The sequence below is a fragment of the Canis lupus genome, chromosome X, assembly GCF_011100685.1.
Source record: "Canis lupus familiaris isolate Mischka breed German Shepherd chromosome X, alternate assembly UU_Cfam_GSD_1.0, whole genome shotgun sequence".
Classification (NCBI taxonomy): Eukaryota; Metazoa; Chordata; class Mammalia; order Carnivora; family Canidae; genus Canis; species Canis lupus.
The window spans coordinates 44,124,622-44,142,836 of NC_049260.1; the positions used below are offsets into that span (position 1 = coordinate 44,124,622).

The 18,215-nt window shown below is 40.4% G+C and overlaps 2 protein-coding genes and 2 pseudogenes across 2 annotated transcripts in view; all 4 read left to right on the forward strand.

The window, feature by feature from the left end:
- Positions 1–1,298, forward strand: part of LOC102151787 — a 43,850-nt gene extending 42,552 nt beyond the window's left edge. The window contains 1 exon segment of the mRNA XM_038588791.1: positions 1,274–1,298. Coding sequence (XP_038444719.1) covers positions 1,274–1,298 — 25 coding nt within the window.
- On the forward strand, positions 1,287–4,515 carry LOC119878066 (annotated as a pseudogene).
- Positions 4,516–6,761: 2,246 nt separating this feature from the next.
- LOC119878107 (glucose-6-phosphate isomerase-like) lies at positions 6,762–8,819 on the forward strand. The gene is made up of 2 exons (XM_038588792.1): positions 6,762–6,780; positions 8,070–8,819. Exons 1-2 carry the CDS (start codon positions 6,762–6,764, stop codon positions 8,513–8,515), a joined length of 465 nt encoding a protein of 154 aa, XP_038444720.1. The 3' UTR covers positions 8,516–8,819.
- An 8,706-nt stretch (positions 8,820–17,525) lies between these two features.
- LOC119878019 lies at positions 17,526–18,004 on the forward strand (annotated as a pseudogene).
- The last annotated feature ends 211 nt before the right edge of the window (positions 18,005–18,215 follow it).

Below are 18,215 nucleotides of genomic sequence, written 5' to 3' on the forward strand. Positions count from 1 at the left end.
CTTCATCCCTCTGCCCTTCCCCTCCCCAGTCACGCACTCCCCTTCTCGTCCCTCCCTCCCTCCCTCCCTCTCGCTCTCTTTCTCTAAACAAACAAACAAACAAACAAACAAACAAACAAAAATTCCTTTGCACTTACATTTCAGATTCAATTTCCCTTTGATGAGGGATTATTTCCCTGGAAAAGTGAGTTTCCATGATCCCTGGTTGCTTGATGCCAGCAGAGGGATTGTGGGTAAGAGAGAGACAAAGATGCCTAAGCTGCAGTATGGCAAAAGTTGGGGGACATCAGAGGTCTTTTCCATAAGGCTACTGTTAGAGCAGGGAAACAATAAGAAAAAAAAGAAAAAGAAAAGGTGAGGGAAGGCTTTTGGTTGTTAAAGTTTTACTGGGATGGACCACTTCTTGGCCAAGAGGACAGCATGACCAAACAGAGAGGTGGTGAGGGAGCACCAAGTGGCTTTGCTGGAGTCCCACACTAGGAGCCTTGTAAACATCAAACTGAAAACTATTAAGGGCTTTCCATAGGTATGTTTTCCAAAACCCAAAGCAGCACCCATCAGTGAGAAAGAGAGAGAAGGGTAGAGGGTGTGGAGGGTGAAGATTGTTGGGACTTAATAAAAGGAGACTTGGGGTGGTTCTGCAGCTGTTGGGTGAATGGGACTCCAAGTGCCAAGGGCTGATACAAGTAGGCGAGAAGTTTACTGTTAGGAAACTGAGGAACAGAGGTTAGGTAAGAGGTCAATAGGAGTTCAAGAAAAGTGTTAAGTTATGGGCTGTGCCAACATGCCCAGCAAGGCCAAGACCCTGACACCCTGAATAAAGGAGACCTCATTTCAAATGGAGTCGGGAGGCCAGCAGGGAGAGCTCTCATGCCCTACCACTGCAGGCCATTGCAGACCCCAACAAAGACAAACTGCTTGGCATTCCCAACAGGAAGAAGCTTACTTTCCCTACTCCAGCAAGAGAAAAAAAGAATTTCTCCTCGCCCAGCAACAAGCTCAGCCAATAGGGAAATACCACAACTGGGCTAATGAGAAACCGTCAGCACCTAGAACTGTTGCTGTCCTTTGTGTCGACTTTGCCTTCACAGCAGTCCCTCCCAACCACCTCCTTTTCCCCAGAAAGTTCCAAAAATCCAAAGATTCCTCTGGTCTCATCTCCAGACTGGCCTATGGGGTGCCATAGTTTGCATGTCCCGAATTGCAATTCCTCTGCTACACCCAAATAAACCCATTTTGCTGATAAACTATAACCGGCTGTTTTACCTTTTAGGTGGACAAACCTGTTGAAGAACTGAAAGGACTGATATGACTCAGCAAAGATTAGGTACTGCTTTGCCAAGAATACTGAGGACCATTTTGACGACAACGGGCCCTCATAAACCTTAAGTCAGTAGCATTCATTATGGGGCGATGATGATGCCCTTGACCTTATCGTCTGTAAAATAAGTGTAGGTGTTTCATGCAACTTGCTGAGGAGGATGAGGAGAAAGGTCTGGCCGCGCCACAGCCAAGTTCCACGCAAAGGCACACGTGGAAACGATCTCGGCCACAGTCACAGCGCGGGAATTGAACTCCCTGAGGAAAGAGATTCCCAGCCTGGGAGGTGCGGGGCGCCTGCGCAGTGGGCCCGAGGCGCCTCACGCGCTGCGGGAGCAGCGAGACCCCCGCCTCCGCCCCTCGCCCTCCAACGTGAACGCGCACGTGAATGTGGACGTGGACGCGGACGCGCACGCGAATGCGCCTCACCTCACTCAACCCCTGCCGGGCGGCTGAGGAGGGAAAAAGACGCCCACAGGAGCCGCGGGTGGGCTGTGTGCGGAGTGGCAGACCCGCCGCGACGGCGGCGGCAGGCGCGGGGGCGGCGGCGCGGGCGGGCGGCGCGCGCGGGGGGCGGCGGCGCCTCGTCCACTCAGGCGGCTGCGCTCGGGACCCTCCGGCCCGCACGAGGGACGAGCTAACTGACGTACCTCGCCCGCCCCCGCCCCCGCCCCCGCCCCCGCCCCATCTCTCCTCGGGTTCCTGGGACTCAGGGCTAGAGCGCTTTCTCTCCTTGCACCTCTACTCAGCTCTTCTCTCCCCGGCACCTCAGGCAGCAGCGGCAGCGAGCGGCGGGAGCGGACGGCCCAGAGGATGAAGTGCAAGCCGAACCAGACGCGCACCTACGACCCGGAGGGGTTCAAGAAGCGAGCGGCGTGCCTGTGCTTCCGGAGCGAGCGCGAGGACGAGGTGCTGTTAGTGAGTAGCAGTCGGTACCCGGACCGCTGGATTGTGCCGGGGGGGGCATGGAGCCCGAGGAGGAGCCGGGCGGTGCAGCAGTCCGAGAGGTGTACGAAGAGGCGGGAGTGAAGGGGAAGTTAGGCCGGCTCCTGGGCATTTTCGAGCAGAACCAAGACCGCAAGCACAGAACGTACGTGTACGTACTGACTGTCACTGAGATTCTGGAGGATTGGGAAGATTCGGTTAGCATTGGGAGGAAGCGAGAGTGGTTCAAAATCGAAGATGCGATCAAGGTTCTCCAGTGCCACAAGCCCGTGCATGCCGAATATCTGGAAAAACTAAAGCTGGGCGGTTCCCCAACCAATGGAAACTCCGTGGCCGCGTCCCTGCCACAGAGCGATCCCTAGTATGTACGGCTCCTGCACAGACTTCTGCTTTCCGCCTATCTTAGAATACATAGTGCCCGGAGCACCTCTCATTCCTTTGCGGTCTCACGGGGAGGAGGGGGGCTTCTTTTGTTTCCTTGGCAGACCTCTGAATCACGCTTGCAAACTGTCTCGGTTGCCAGACACTGTTTTCAGACAATTTGCACGTTTTTCAGATGCTTTCAAAATTGCTGCTTGGTAGCACTGTAACAGATTTCCTAAATCCTAAACCACATGTTTTTTTTTTTTTTTTTTTTTTTTTTTTTTTTAAGGTGCCTTAACTGCTTGCCCAGCCCTTTGTGTGTGTGTGTTGATGCTGTAGTTTATTACATTGCACACACGTGTGTGTGTGCGCGTGCGTGTTTTTGGTACCAATCTTGTGGTTTGTTTTGGAGTGAAGGCCTTTAAAATCTGAACATCTTGGTTGTGTGGCATCTGTATTTTTTGCTTTCTCATTCGCACCATTAGACCTTGCTAGCAAGCCCTTTTGTGATGGAAATTGGTTTAAAGATCAGATAGATATAGATCTATATATATATTTAAAGTATTTAAGAAATTTTACATCTTGTGGTCTTTCCACAGTGGGCAACAATTTTCGGTTCAGTAATGTGATCTAATTTGCCCTTTTCAGAAGTTTCTTTACCCATACGTACATGATTTCATTTTCTTTTCCTTTTTTTTATGATTTCATTTTCAAAAGAATTCTGACCACTGGTCATTTGTTGCTGCATATTTGAAATGGCCATTTCCCATATAGCCCAAATGTAGTTTCAGATTATATTACTTTATACACTGGGTATCTTCTTGGGAAAGTATTGTTAGCCAAACATATCCTGATATGTACATACTGTCATGAAAACTGTATTCATCGAGTGTAATTTAGCGTGTTCAGCTTCCAACTCCATTGCCCATTTCTTAATACTGTAGAGCAACCATGGTTTTCTCAATATAAACTAGTCTTTGAAAGAAAGTTATTTCACATATTTGAATTTTGTGACATTCCAGTTAACCTTCCTGACTACCAGTAACCATAGGAGTGGAATTTATATGGTGATTACATCCCAATCCAGTGAGGAACCCGTCTTGCTACTCAGCTTTTACAGACTTCTTAAACTGTCCAAACCCCTGAACAATCTCTCTTAAAGATTTAGGATAATTTTTTTGTGTGTCACAGGTCAAACTTTTGGGGGGCATCTAATTAAAAGCTCTTGCATTTGCTTCAGTAGTTGTTTGAAATCAGGAATCTTGTTTAAAATGCATAGGTCTGTCTTCTTAAACTACCTTTATTCTCTTAGCCATGTCAGCAGTTAGGTAGAAGTAAAACCTTGTGAAGAGGGTATTAAGGATGGAAAGTTAATGCCACATATAACACTAAAACATTTTTAAAACATTCCAGTAGTTATTAATGAATATAAAGTAGAAAATAATGGTCATTTAAAATTTTGTTAGTCAAAATAACCTGTTTTAAACACAATTACTGCTGAAAATTTAAGTTACTTTTTCTTAAAAGTTATTATGCTGTTTTTCAACACACAGAGCGATGCACAAATCTTAACTGTACAGCTTAATCAATTCTTAGATAGTAAATACATGTATGTAACCAGAATTCAGATTAGGAAATTAACATTACCTGTAACTCAAAGGCAATTGCATTTCTCCTCCTAATTAGTATTTGCTTTCTTATCTTTTAAGACTATAGAATAGTTCTATTTTTGAAATTTATCGGTTGAGATTTAGATTATAAACTTTTTTTGTGCTGCCCCCTTGTGTTGTTTGTTTTACTTTTCGAAAGACTCAGTTTTTTCTCCATTTGGTTTGTACTGTAATTCTACAAATTACAATACGTTTATAAATTGGTGTTAAAAAGTGAGTTCTGTTGTACTTTTTTTTTGGAACTGTTGTACTGTCTAAAGAAATTTGATGCCACTATTTTGGAAACAAGTCTTGTTACAAATTTAAGCACAGATGAAGTACAGGTTTCAATTCACAAAATATTTTCCGTAGTAAAGCTATCAAAGTAAACTAAAAAATGAATAAGTTTTTAAAACCAGTGACAGTTTCATCATCTGAATTATATAGTTTGATAAAATATGGCTATTTAATTTTTTTCTATTTTTTTTCTCTTAAAAAGTGTTATGTAGGGATGCCTGGGTGGCTCATCAGTTGAGCGTCTGCCTTCAGCTTAGGGTGTGGTCCGGGGTCCCAGGATGGAGTCCCAGATTAGGCTACCTGCATGGAGCCTGCTTTTCCCTCTGCCAATGTATCTGCCTCTCTCTCTGTGTCTCTCATCAATAAATAAAATCTTTTTTAAAAAGTGGTATGTATTTAATATCTATTTGAGCACGTTTAATTTCAAACAACCTCACATTGACCCTAATATATCTTTCCCCAGCAACCTAGTTATTCAAGAAGATTCTTAAGTTCTACCTTAACAGAGCAGACATGTTGGATTTTTATTTTATATATTTTTGTCAATGAAAACCCCTTCCTCCTGAAATGCTGCCACAAATGTCTTGGAGGCTTACTTAACTTGTACTTGTTATTCATGGAGGTAATACTGCATTATTTATTTGGTTCTTAAGTATGTAACAAAGGCAAAAATCCAGTGTTCATATTAACCTAATAGGTTAATAATATTAAGAATTATTAGCCTATAAACATGTTGTGAGCTTTTTTTCCTTCCTTTTTGACAAACATTTAGAATAAGTCATATTTTTCAGGATAGACTGTCAGGTTCATTTAAGTGGTTTTTGTGAAATACTTTCTGGAGCCTAGCCTTGTCAGAATAGTTAAAAGTTCCAAGGAGATTCTTTTTTTCTCTTTAAGACCAAGAATTTCAGGCCAAAACAGGTAACCAGAGTTAGTATATAGAAAATTTCCAACACCTCAGCACTCCAAAAATTGAGGCACAGTTTGGATTTCTTTTCCTTCTAAGATTGTTAAAAATTCACTTGAACATTGTTTGGTTTTTCAGCTCTCCCCTTGATAAAAAAGGGAAAGGAGTACTCCACAGATAATTAAGGCTGCAGACATGCATCAGAAATTTATTTTCTGCATGTTTTATAAATGGCTTACATTTTCAGCAGGTCAAATAGTTTATTCTTGTTAATGTTTTCACATTGGGGGTTAATATAGACACATTGGTGAACTGGAAATACTTGATGCTCTGTATATAAAGTGTACCAAGAAATGATGTGTGTATAATACACACATGCACATACACACACAGTATATTTGGCTAAGCAAGAGCTTTTACTTACAGGCATCCCATGTGGGAGAGCCACCAGGCACCACCAGAGTTTTTAAATATTTTCTTGGCAGCTGTCTCCTGAAAACTGTTATACTGTATTTAGCAGATTTTAAATGTTCCTGGGCAAAGAACACTATGAGAACTGGAAAAGTCACTATGATAACAAGTAAAACATGATATTTTTAGGAGACAGTTTGGTGTGATACAAACTACAGTTGTGGTTTTTAAGTTAGACAGGCTTAGGGTTGGAAACCTGGCTCCAGTTCTTGCTCACCCTAACTTCAACCAAGTTATCTAACTATCTGATGCTCAGGGTTTTTTAAAATATAAAATTTGAGATAATAAAAATAGATACTTTATAAACTCCAATGGGAAGTCTTTCCTGACCACTGGATTAAGATACTTTCTTCTGTGTGTAATGGTTCATGGTTCTCACAGTTTACTTATTTGCATGGTTGTGTGGCTAGACCACAGACCTTTTGATGGGTGGGGACTAGCCTGAATTATTTCCATAAGCCTATAGTCCAGAACATGGAATTTAAAATTTTTTGTTTTACATGACTACCTATCTTTTCTGCAAAACTTGTAGTAGCATTGCTTTCCTGACTTTTCTGTTTCATAATATAACTTGGAACTCCCTCAGCTACTGATTCAGACTTAAATTGCACCTGCATTAGATTATTCTGTGAAGACTTTCCCAAGGCAAAGTGAGTGATGCAGATAATAGGCCCTTTATAAATTTGTCAATTGGAGGAACTGTTAAATTAGTATATATACCTGCTAATTATATGTTGGTTTGTTTTTCCAGATGAACAGCAAAGATTTCAGTATTGCTTGAAAGAATCATTGATGTGAACCATTGATCAATGGACTTTTCAAGTAGAGGTGAGCGTTTCCAAGGAGACAGCTCATCTGATTTTCCTCCTACATCTTGGGACACTCCTTATCCATCTATTCCACTGACAACTCTTGCCCTGGTTGTTATACTATTGTACATGAACACTCTTACTTCAACACCTATAGCCTTTTGTTGTGCTTTTTTTTTTAATGTGTCTGCCTTCTCCATTAGACTGATATCCTTGAGAGCAAAGACCAGGATTTCTTAATCTTTGCATATTCTGTATATGAAACACTACTTGAAATATGAGTGACATCACCAATTCTTTGATTCAATTCATATTTTGTTATCACCATATGGCAGAACATTCCTGTTTCAATCTGGTGCTAGTAGAATATATGCTGTCTAGGCATCATGTATGTGGCTTTCCTGTATCAGGTGTTTCAGAAACTTTTCAAGCCAGTTGTAAGATGTTCAAGGACAAGAATTATTACTCATATTTCTATGTCATATCACACAGTGGCTAGCACCATTTTGAGATTACCCTATCACATAGGGCAATATTTTGTAGAATCACTCCTTTGTGTAACAACTTCAGTATTTTTGTACTGTTGTTACTTTGCTGAAATTTTTATTCGAAAAATAGCACTTGCTATAAAACTGCTATAAAATACAGTGAACACAATATTGTGAATTTTTATAAAAATAAATTTTAAGATAATATACAAATGATTTATTTAATGTTTTTGCAATGCCCTAAGCACTTATTTCATGTAATCTTAACATGCCTTTAGAGAAGATTGTTTTTCTCATTTTATAGGTTCAGTATAGTATACTGTATTATTTGATGCCAGAGCCAACAAAAACTGCAGTACAGGTAGTTTCCAAAGTTAATTATACCACTTATTTGCCTAGGTTTCTTTTGCGTCTCTTACTGATTCTGTTGGCCAATTTTCAACCCCTTTCCAACACACTTAGCTGGGTTCTCGTTCTACCTGGTCTCTGCATGTGAGAATATGGAGGACTGAGAGACAGCTGAATTGTTACCACTTAGAAAAGGCATTGAAGAAAAAAATTCCTGTCAGAGGTGGGAACAGAATATGAAGAATTTATATAGGGAGGACTTGGGTCAGCTGTCTCCAGAGAGCAACTTTAAGAAAAGGACAAAGATGTTTAGGGATAGTCTTATGGAGTTTTGCCATGGGATGTGTAATGTCAGCACTCTTACCCAGCTTCCTGCAAAGGTCTCAAAGTGGCTTTAATATGGTAGTTTTCTTTCCTTTGCATTTATAAAAGCAATTACATCAGAAAAAACATGAGTTCCATTTTAGGTGAGTGTTACACCCTCATGGTACCAGTGAAATATTTCACAAGATCCTCCTGGCCAACTTTTTGCCCCAAACTGAGGCCCTGATGAAGGGGAAGTTGACAGAGGAGACCTGGAAGGAGCTGCAGGCCGCAGGAAAGAGTCCAGAGGACTTAGAGAAGCTGTTGCCACACAAGGTCTTTGAAGGAAATCGCCCAACAAACTCTATTGTGTTCACCAAGCTCACGCCATTCATTCTGGGAGCCTTGATTGCCATGTACGAGCACAAGATATTCGTTCAGGGTGTCATCTGGGACATCAACAGCTTTGACCAGTGGGGGGTGGAGCTGGGAAAGCAGCTGGCCAAGAAAATTGAGCCTGAACTTGATGGCAGTAGCCCAGTCACCTCTCACGACTCTTCTACCAACGGGCTAATCAACTTCATCAAGCAGGAGCATGAGGCCAGAAGCCAATAAACTCATGCCCGGCTGCAGTCCCTTTGTAACTGGTCCTTGTCTCTCCTCACCAGAGATGCGCTGCACAGTCTTTCCCAGAGCACCCTCTGGTTGCGGGCTTGGAGCACAAGCCCTTTGGGGGAAGCCGGTCTGGAATTGCCACCCTGCCCATCCATGTCCGTGTGCCCTCTGTTTTACGATTGGCTGAAGTGTTCCAGTGCAGCTGATTTTTCTGACTGTGTTCGCTTTGTTCGTGTACCAGATAGAAAAATAAAGATGCCACAAAGGAAAAAAAAAAGTTAACTAATTGTTAACTCAGTCCTTACAGAATTGAAATCACACATTTCCCAATTTATTGTTTTTTGTTTGTTTTGTTTTGTTTTGTAGATGTGATATGGTACTCTGGTTATATATTTTTTAATCTTTATCTTTTAAAGAAACGTACCATAAATTTTACAGATGAAATGATATGCTACTGGTATTTGCTTCAAAATAATCTGAGGGTGGGGTAGGTGAGCATATAGATGAAATAAGATTGGTGGTAAGTTTATAATTTTTGAAGCCATGTAACAGATATTTGGGAGTTCATTATACTGTTCTCTATACTTTTGTATATATTTGAAATTTTCCATAATAAAAATTGAAAAACAATTCTTCATTGTCTATTTGTAGGCCCTTGCTATCCTTAAAACTTAAGTAGGGAAGGCTGGTTAGAAGTCGGATCTATAGCCCAGATAGACACACTCACCCCTCCTCTTCAAAAACCTAGGTTTTGTTCCTGAACTAAACATATTGGTAGACTTGCTCTTCCTTTAATATGAATTATTTCCTTGGAAGTCTCCCAGTTCAACTTGCAAAAAGACTTTTAGCCTCATCAACACGCCAAACATGACCAGAAAACTTTGAACCCCAATGGTGGACATGAACTTAGGTTCCAGGTGAGACAGTACTCCCATTGTACAATTTAGCTTTTTTAAAAAAAAAAAAAACTATTTTATTTATTTATTCATGAGAGGCACACAGAGAGGCAGAGACATAGGCAGAGGGAGAAGCAGGCTCCCCCCAGGGAGCCTGTTTTGGGACTCGATCCCAGGACCACGGGACCATGCCCTAAGCCAAAGGCAGATGCTCAACCACTGAGCTACCCAGGTACCCCTCTACAATTTAGCTTTAAAAAAAACTAAATTTTTTCTGATTAGGAAATTAATTTATCTTAATTTCAGGAAATTTGGAGAATTCCCTCCAGAGCAAATTAATAAAAAATCACACATGATCCCCCTACCCAGAATAGCCATATTTGACAAATATATATCTATATATAAATATATTCCAGCCTTTTTCTCTTCAAATATATGTTACCCAAGCAGATGGCACAAGTGAGCCCCCTTCCCACCAGAATATTTTCAAAAATCCATGACCCCTTTAATTGTTAAGCATGTACCACATAGGTAGTAGCTTGTTCCTCAGAATTTTTTAGGCTAATGCTTAGGGCCATTACACCATTTTTGCTACTTCTGTGCATGTGCAGCTCAAAACTTGAGTCTGAAATCCAAACCATGCCTTTTACTCCTGATGCATGACAGAATAGCCCTGTTTTGTTTTGGTTTTTTGTTTCCTAATTTCCACATACACTTTCTGCTCACCAAACTGGTAGGAATGAGAGGCATCGATTCAGATGGTGGTGCCACTTTAATAAATCACACAGTTGCAATATATTGGCTAAAGTAGGCTTGCTACTCTTCTGTTTTCCAGGAAGTTCCTTCTATCTTCTCTGGATCCTCAGCAAGCTACCATATCACTATCTCTCTGTAGCCTCTGATCCTCATTAGGTTGCTGCCCCTCTGGGCACAGTGGTTTTTAACTGTTAAACAAGGACACCACTATTCTGGACTCTGGGAATGGAATCCTGTTCTCCCTCTTCTTTCTACTCCAAGATGTATCCTCATATTTCCCTAATTTCCTGCAACACACAAGAGACCAGATTAAATTTTAATAAGATTTTACTGAAGATTACCAGGTTATGTGAGGAAATGTAATACAAAAGCACAATTTATAACTATTTCATAGGTCATACATTTTCTAGGTTCCAATGCTAGACTAGTTCCCTAGCACTGGCTGACCAAATGGCCTAGGGACATCTTCCATCCCCCATTCCCCATCACTACCAAGAGCTGAGAGTACAATTTCAAATCTTGTACAAAATGATTACCATACCCTGGAGAAGGGAGAGCTTTTCCTGCAACTCAATCTCTAACCAGTACTTAAGGTATGTTAAATATATAGTCCCAGAATCAAAGAAGTGAACCTGAAATTAATGGAATGGATCAAGGAGCTGTGATGGGTTGGGGATGGAAGTTCAGTTTTATATTATTCCAAAGTTCATGTTCTATATTAAGAATAAACAAGACTGGGGAGGCCTGGGTGGCTCAGCGGTTGAGCGTCTGCCTTCAGCTTAGGGCGTGATCCTGGAGTCCTGGGATCGAGTCCCACATTGGGCTACCTGCATGGAGCCTGCTTCTCCCTCTGCCAATGTTTCTGCCTCTCTCTTTGTGTCTCTCATGAATAAATAAATAAAATCTTAAAAAAGATAAGACTGACAATATAGTGAATTTGGTGCTCTACCTTCTGGATGGTAAACATGGGGAACCAAAAAGCCCACCCACAGTACAAGAAGACTTAACACCTTTCCCTGTACAAGCCTACACAGCAGTATGAAGAAGCAGATCAGGACCTCTGGAAGTTTAGATTTATTTGGGGCCAGTGCTGAGGGTATAGAGGATTTAGAACAGGATTGGTAACAATTCTCTTTTCCTTTTGTCTACCCACTCAAACTTAGATCTTTTTTGACTGTTAAAAAGACAAATAGACTGCAGAGTCATTCTTAGTATAGGTATCTTCCACTTTTCAAAAGTTCAGATTAGGCCCTTCTTTTTTATGAAAAACCTACAGTACAGTAGCCCCCCCCCATTACCCATGGTTTTGCTTTCTGAAATTTTATTTACCCACAGTCAACCATGATCCAGGAACAGATAATCCTCTGACCTATCATCAGAAAGTCAATAGTAACCTAATACTACATCACAATACCTGTATAAGTCACCTCACTTTATCTCATCATGTAGGCATTATTTTATCATCTCACATCATCACAAGAAGGGTAAGTACAGTACAAGAAGATTATTTTGACCACATTCACATAACTTATGTTATAATTCTTGTATTTTATTATCAGTTATTGTTCATCTCTTACTGTGCCTAATTTACAAATTAAACTTTATCATATGTATGTATAGGAAAAAAACAGTATATGTAGGGTTTGGTACTATGCTTGGTTTCAGGTATCCACTTGGGGGCCTTGGAACATATTCCCTGTGAATAAGGAGGGACTATTGTACCTGTTTTTGCTAAATGAAAGAAATCTGAAGAGAATTCTTGCTTTTACCAAAAAAAAAGGCAGAAAAAAGCAACAATAGTGTTCAGTGTTTGTTTTGCAGCAACCCCTTATAGGGCAGTGTACACCCCAGCAGTGAGAGTGGCCCCACCAAGTTCCTTCCCTGGGAACTATACTCAACATTTCTGCATGAAGCCACAAATAGCTTTGAAATGTATCTGTGAGCATCTGTACTTTATTTCCATTACATTTATTAGCAAGATGTGTCTTAAGGTATCAGAAAAACCCAAGAGGTTTTTTTGGGTCTGGGAACACTCAAAAATTTTTCCATATAAATGAATGGTAATCTCTTCTCCACTTTCTGCCAGCTTATGAAAGATTTCATAGGAATGCTCTACCGTTGGATAGTGGGGGAAACCTGTATATGGTACCAGCAGTGACATCTATCTCCCTAGTGGACATTTTATGAATTAGCCCAATCCTTGGTGTATTCTATTTAGAGCAAAGAAACCTTTCCCAGGAATACTCTGCTACCTGAGGATACCCCACTGTCCAAATCTATTTTGAATTACCATATTCTAATCCTGAATTAAATATTAATATGTTGTATATAAGAAGAAAGATTCTCTAGCATGTTCCAATCAGTAAATTTTTAGTTCTTTAAGTTGTGTTTTTTATCTAACCTGGTAGATAAATAGGAAAGTATTTGCATTTATATGGTATCTCCATCCCTACAACTGAGCTTTAGATGTGATAAACTAAACTATTCAGAACTATTAGAACTCTAGGCCAAGAATTCTGTTACTTCTAGAGGTACGTGAATTGGGCAAATCAGACATGGCCCCTGTCTTCATGGAGCTCTCACTGTATTGGAGAGACAGAAATCCCAACAAAATGTACCAAGTGTTTTTATGATAGTGGGGATTCTGTGGGCTCTGCCAGCACATAGTGGGGGAACTAACTTAGTTTGGTAAGAATATTCTCAGAGGAAACGCCATATAATTTGACACCTGAAGGATGAACAGGTCTTAGGAGAAATAGTTGGGGGTGGGGGTGTTCCAGGAAGAGAGAAGAGCAGATGTGAGGTTCTGGAAGCTAGATAAAAATATGGTGCTTTTAGGAATAGGAACTTTCTCATTATGTCTAGAACATAATCTGAAGGTTCAGAGAAGAAGAAAGGATCTTCTAGACATGAAGCCAGTGGGGTAAGGAAAAGCCAGATTATAGAGGGTCTGATGCAACTTTTTCAGGGATTTGGGGAAAGGAGACATGACATCAATTTGCCTGAAGAGTAGAAAATTGTTTGAAAGGGAGAGGAGATTGTGGTGATAGTATGGGTGAGAAATGATGGTGACCTGAACAAGCATGTTGACCACGTTGATAGAAATGACTACATTTTAGGGTTTAAAGGGGCATAAGGTGATTAATTGGATTTTGGAAATGAAAGAGAGGTAGATATCATTGATCTGTCTCACTGGAGGAACAGAGTTAATGATACCATTCCCTGGGGATGAAAAGAACATGGGATTAATTTTATAACTGCTAGTTTCTGGTAACCAAAGGATATTAACTTGGAGATGTCCACAAGGCTGGAAATACACACACACACACACACATGCAGCTTAGAAAAGAAGAATGAGTTGGAGATAGAGGTTTTGGAGTCATCAGTAAATGAGCAGTGGGTGAAAAGGTAGGTATATACAATGTCATCTAGGAGAGACTGTAGAGAGGGGACAGTGAAGATTATGAACATTCAAGGATGGGTGCAGAACTTCCAGAAGGGTTCTGTGAGGATCTTGGTGGACCCATTCCCCTATGAAATACCATTTTATTGGTGACAATTACATACATACATACATACACACACACACACACACACACACACACACACACACACACACATACATTTAAAGTCCCAAGAAGTTGCCATAAGGGCACACAGCAAGTGAATAAAGATTTGTTCAAGAAAATCTATTAAATCTCTATAAAAATCATGAGAATCTGTGGCATTTGAGCTATGCCATCTCCCCCAGCTCCATGTGACAAGCTCTACTCCAGATATGGATGTGCCCAAGAAGATGGGGGCTCCCAATCCCCCCAGCTGCTAGTCTAGGGCTATGCCTTCACTCCAGGACAAGGCCATCAGTGTTTCTGTTTCCCCGCAGCAGAAGTGCTGTTGCAGAAGTGATATTCCAAGCAAGCTTGGGCTAGAGGACAAACTCCCAATTACAGAATGATGTCTTACCCTTAGGCATGACATGCCAAGAATAGTGGAATCCCACTCTTCTCTGCCTCAGCACCTTTGTATGGCAAAGTTTCTACATGGAGACAGGCAAGCTGAAATAACCAGGGACTACCTTCTCTCCCTCAGTGTCCAGTGAGCTGTTACTGCAGGAGAAGTGGCCTCCTATAACCACCCTCTGTTCCAGTACAGTTGTCTGGAGTTTCTGCCTAGTTGAAGAGGCAAGTCATGAGAACTAAGCACAGAAGCTTTGCTTGTAGGGACTGAATTTATTTGGGAAAGAGCTTAGAAAAATTCATGCCTAAGAGCATTTTTGAAACAATGGGAATCTTAATGGTGAGTAATTAAGAAGGACCTGGTAGTTCCAGCTTACTAGTTTAAACAAGGGAACAATACTATAAAACAACTAAACTAACATACATCTAAAGACCACTCCACCAACAACAGCAAAATATTCATTCTGTCAAGTAGAGGGAACATTTTCCAAAACAGACCATAATGCTAGGCTATAAACATGCCTCAACAGACTTTAAAAATTGAAATTATACAAATTATGTTCTCTAACAAAAATGGAATTAAATCAGAAATCAACAATAGAGAGAAATGTGGGAAACTCATGAATATGTGGAAACTAGGCAATACATCCTTAAATAACCAATGGATCAAAGAAAAAAGTCACAATGGAAATTAGAAAAAAACTTTGAGATGGATATAATCAAAACACCAAAACTTGAGATTCAGCTAAAGCAGAGAGCTTAAAGGACAATTCATAATTATAAGTTTCTATAAAAAGAAGACCAAAGTAAACACAAAGCAAGCAAAAAAGAAGGTGATATACGGGGTGCCTGGCTGGCTCAGTTGCTAGAGCATGTGACTCCATCTCAGGCTTGTAAGTTCGAGCCCAACACTGTGTAGAAACTACTTTTAAAAAAAGAAGGCAATATAAAAGAATAGAATGAAAAATGAAAAATTATAAAAACAATAGAAAAAGTTGGCTCTTTAAAATGATCAATAATCTGGGGCAACTGGGTTGCTCAGTCAAGTTGAGTGATTCACGGTTTTTGGCTCAGGTCGTGATCTTGACCATGAGATCAAGCTCCACATTGGGCTCCACACTCAGTGCAGTCTGCCTGAGATTCTCTGCCTCTCCCTGTCCCTCTGCCCCTCCCCATGCTTGCTCTCTATATCTCTCTCTCAAACAAATAAAATCTTTAAAAGTAAAATGATCAATCTTCTTTGTTTCTTAAATTCCACATGTGAATGAAATCATATCATATATGTCTTTCTCTGACTTATTTCACTTAGCATAATACTCTTTAGCTCCTACCATGCCATTGCAAATGGCAAGATTTTATTTTTTATGGCCAAGTAATATTCCATCATGTATATATACCACATCTTCTCTATCCATTCATCAGTTAAGACACTTGGGTTGTTTCATAATTTGGCTGTTGTACATAATGCTCCTATAAATATCAGGGTGCATGTATCCTTTTGAATTAGTGTTTTTGTATTCTTTAGGTAAATACCTAGTAGTGCAATTGCTGGATCATAGGGTAATTCTTTTTTTGTTTGTTTGGGATAATTCTATTTTTAAAGATTATTTATTTATTTATTCATGAGAGACACAGAGACAGAGAGGCAGAGACACAGGCAGAGAGAGAAGCAGGCTCCATGCAGGAAGCCCTATGTGGGACTCGATCCCACGACTCCAGGATCACATCCAGAGCCAAAGGCAGATGCTCAACCGTTGAGCCACCCAGGTGTCCCTCTATTTTTGTTTTTGAGGAACCTCCATGCTGTTTTCCAGAGTGACTTCCTGGTTCGCATTCCCACCAACCATGCAAGAGAGTTCCCCTTTCTCCACATCCTTGCCAAAACCTGTTTTTTCTTATGTTATTTTAGTCATTCTGACAGCTTCCATCTTTGCTTTGCTTTTTAAAGGTTACTTTGGCTATTTGAGATCTTGTGGTTCCATATAAAATTTAGGATGGTTTGTTCTAGCTCTGTGAAAAGTGCTGTTGGCATATTAATAGGGATTGTGCTACATGTATAAATGTCTTTGGATAGTATAGACATTTTGAAAATATTTGTCCTTCCAATCCATGAGCATGGAATGTCTTTCCAATTCATTGTGCCATCTTCAATTTCTTTCATAAGTGTTTTATACTTCTCAGGGTACAGGTCTTCCACCTCTTTGGTTAGGTTTATTCCTAGGTGTCTTACGTGGTTTTTTCGTGCAATTGAAAATGCGAATGATTCCTTCATTTCTCTTTCTGCTGCTTCATTATTGGCGTATAGAAATGCAACAGATTTCTGTACATTGGCTTTGTATCCTTCAGCTTTGCTGAATTCATGTTATGAGTTCTAGCAATATTTTGGTGTAGTCTTTGGGGTTTTCTATATATATAATTGTGTCATAGGCAAAGAGTGAAAGTATTACTTCTTCTTTTCTGATTTGGATGCCTTTTATTTCTTTTTGTTGTCTGATAGGACTTCCAGTACCATGTTAAATAACAGTGATGAGAGTGGACACTCCTGTCTTATTCCTGACCATAAAGAAAAGCTTTCAGTTTGTCCTCATTGAGGATGATATTACCTGTGAGTTTTTCATATATGGCCTTTATTATGTTGAGGTATGTTCCCTATGAACCTACTTTGTTTGGGGTTTTTATCATAAATGGATGTTGTACTTTGTCAAATGCTTTTTCTGCATCTATTGAAATGATCATACAGGGGAAAAAGAAAAAAGAGAGACAAATTAATGAACAGATTTTTAACTATACAGAACAAACTCATGATTACCAGAGGGGATGTGGGTGTGAGGATGGGTTAAATAGGTGATGAAGATTAAGGAGTACACTAGTGATGAGCACTGAGTGTTATAGAGAAGTGTTGAGTCACTATACTGTGCACCTGAAACTGATATTATACTGTGTGTTAACTAACTGGAATTTAAATAAAAACTTTTTTAAAAGATTTTATTTATTTATTTATTGATGAGAGACACAGACACACACACACACAGAGGGGGTGGGGGGCAAAGACACAGAGAGGGAGAAGCAGGCTCCATGCAGGGTCCTGATGTGGGACTCAATCTCGGATCCCTGGGATCACACCCTGGGCTGAAGGCAGCATTAAACCGCTGAGCCACCTGGGCTGCCCCTAAATAAAAACTTTAAAAAATATATATTTTAGTTCTTTATTCATGAGAGACACAGAAAGAGAGGCAGAGACATAAGCAGTGGGAGAAGCATGATCCCTGCAGGGACCAGATGCAGGACTCAATCCTGTGATCCCAGGATCACACCCCAAGCCAAAGGCAGATGCTCAACCACTGAGCCACCCAGGCATCCCTAAATAAAAACTTTTAAGCGGGGTCAGTGAAGGATCTCAAGATGGCTGGGTGAAAATGTGCTCTAAAAACCATTGACTGGGTAGCATTTAGAGAGCTCACACCCCAAAACCAAAAGGGCATTGTGAACTCTCTGAAATCCTGGAATGACAAGCTTACCTCCAGGTTGACTACTCTTCCTGAGAAACCATCTGCTATCAACTGGGCTTACTACAAGGCCATGTGGCAAAGCCTGGCTTGGTAGATGACTTTGAGAAGCAGTTTAATGCCCTGAAGTTTTTCTGTGCTGGAGGATAAATACGCTATCCCAGTGGATGATGAGGAAAAAGATGTGACAAGCTCTGCCGAGTTTTTGTTTCTCTCAAAGGCCAGGATTGAAGAATATGAAAAAGAGCTGGAGAAGATGAAGAAAATAATTCCATTTGATCAGATGACAATTGAGGACGTGAATAAAGTCTTCCCAGAAACCAAATTAGACAAGAAGTATCCCTATTGGCTTCAAAGCCAATTGAAAATTTATAAACTTGAGTTGGGTAGAAAGTTCTAGCCCTCATACTATAAATGCTAGACATTAAAAATAATGATATGGTGAAAAAAAAACTTAAAAAATTAAATGAAATACAATCTGTACTGTATCCAGAATATTAGTGAACATTTACAAGTCAATAATAATTAAATAATTAAGTAAATTTTAAAAATGGGGAAACGATTTGAAAAGGCAATTCTCCAAGAA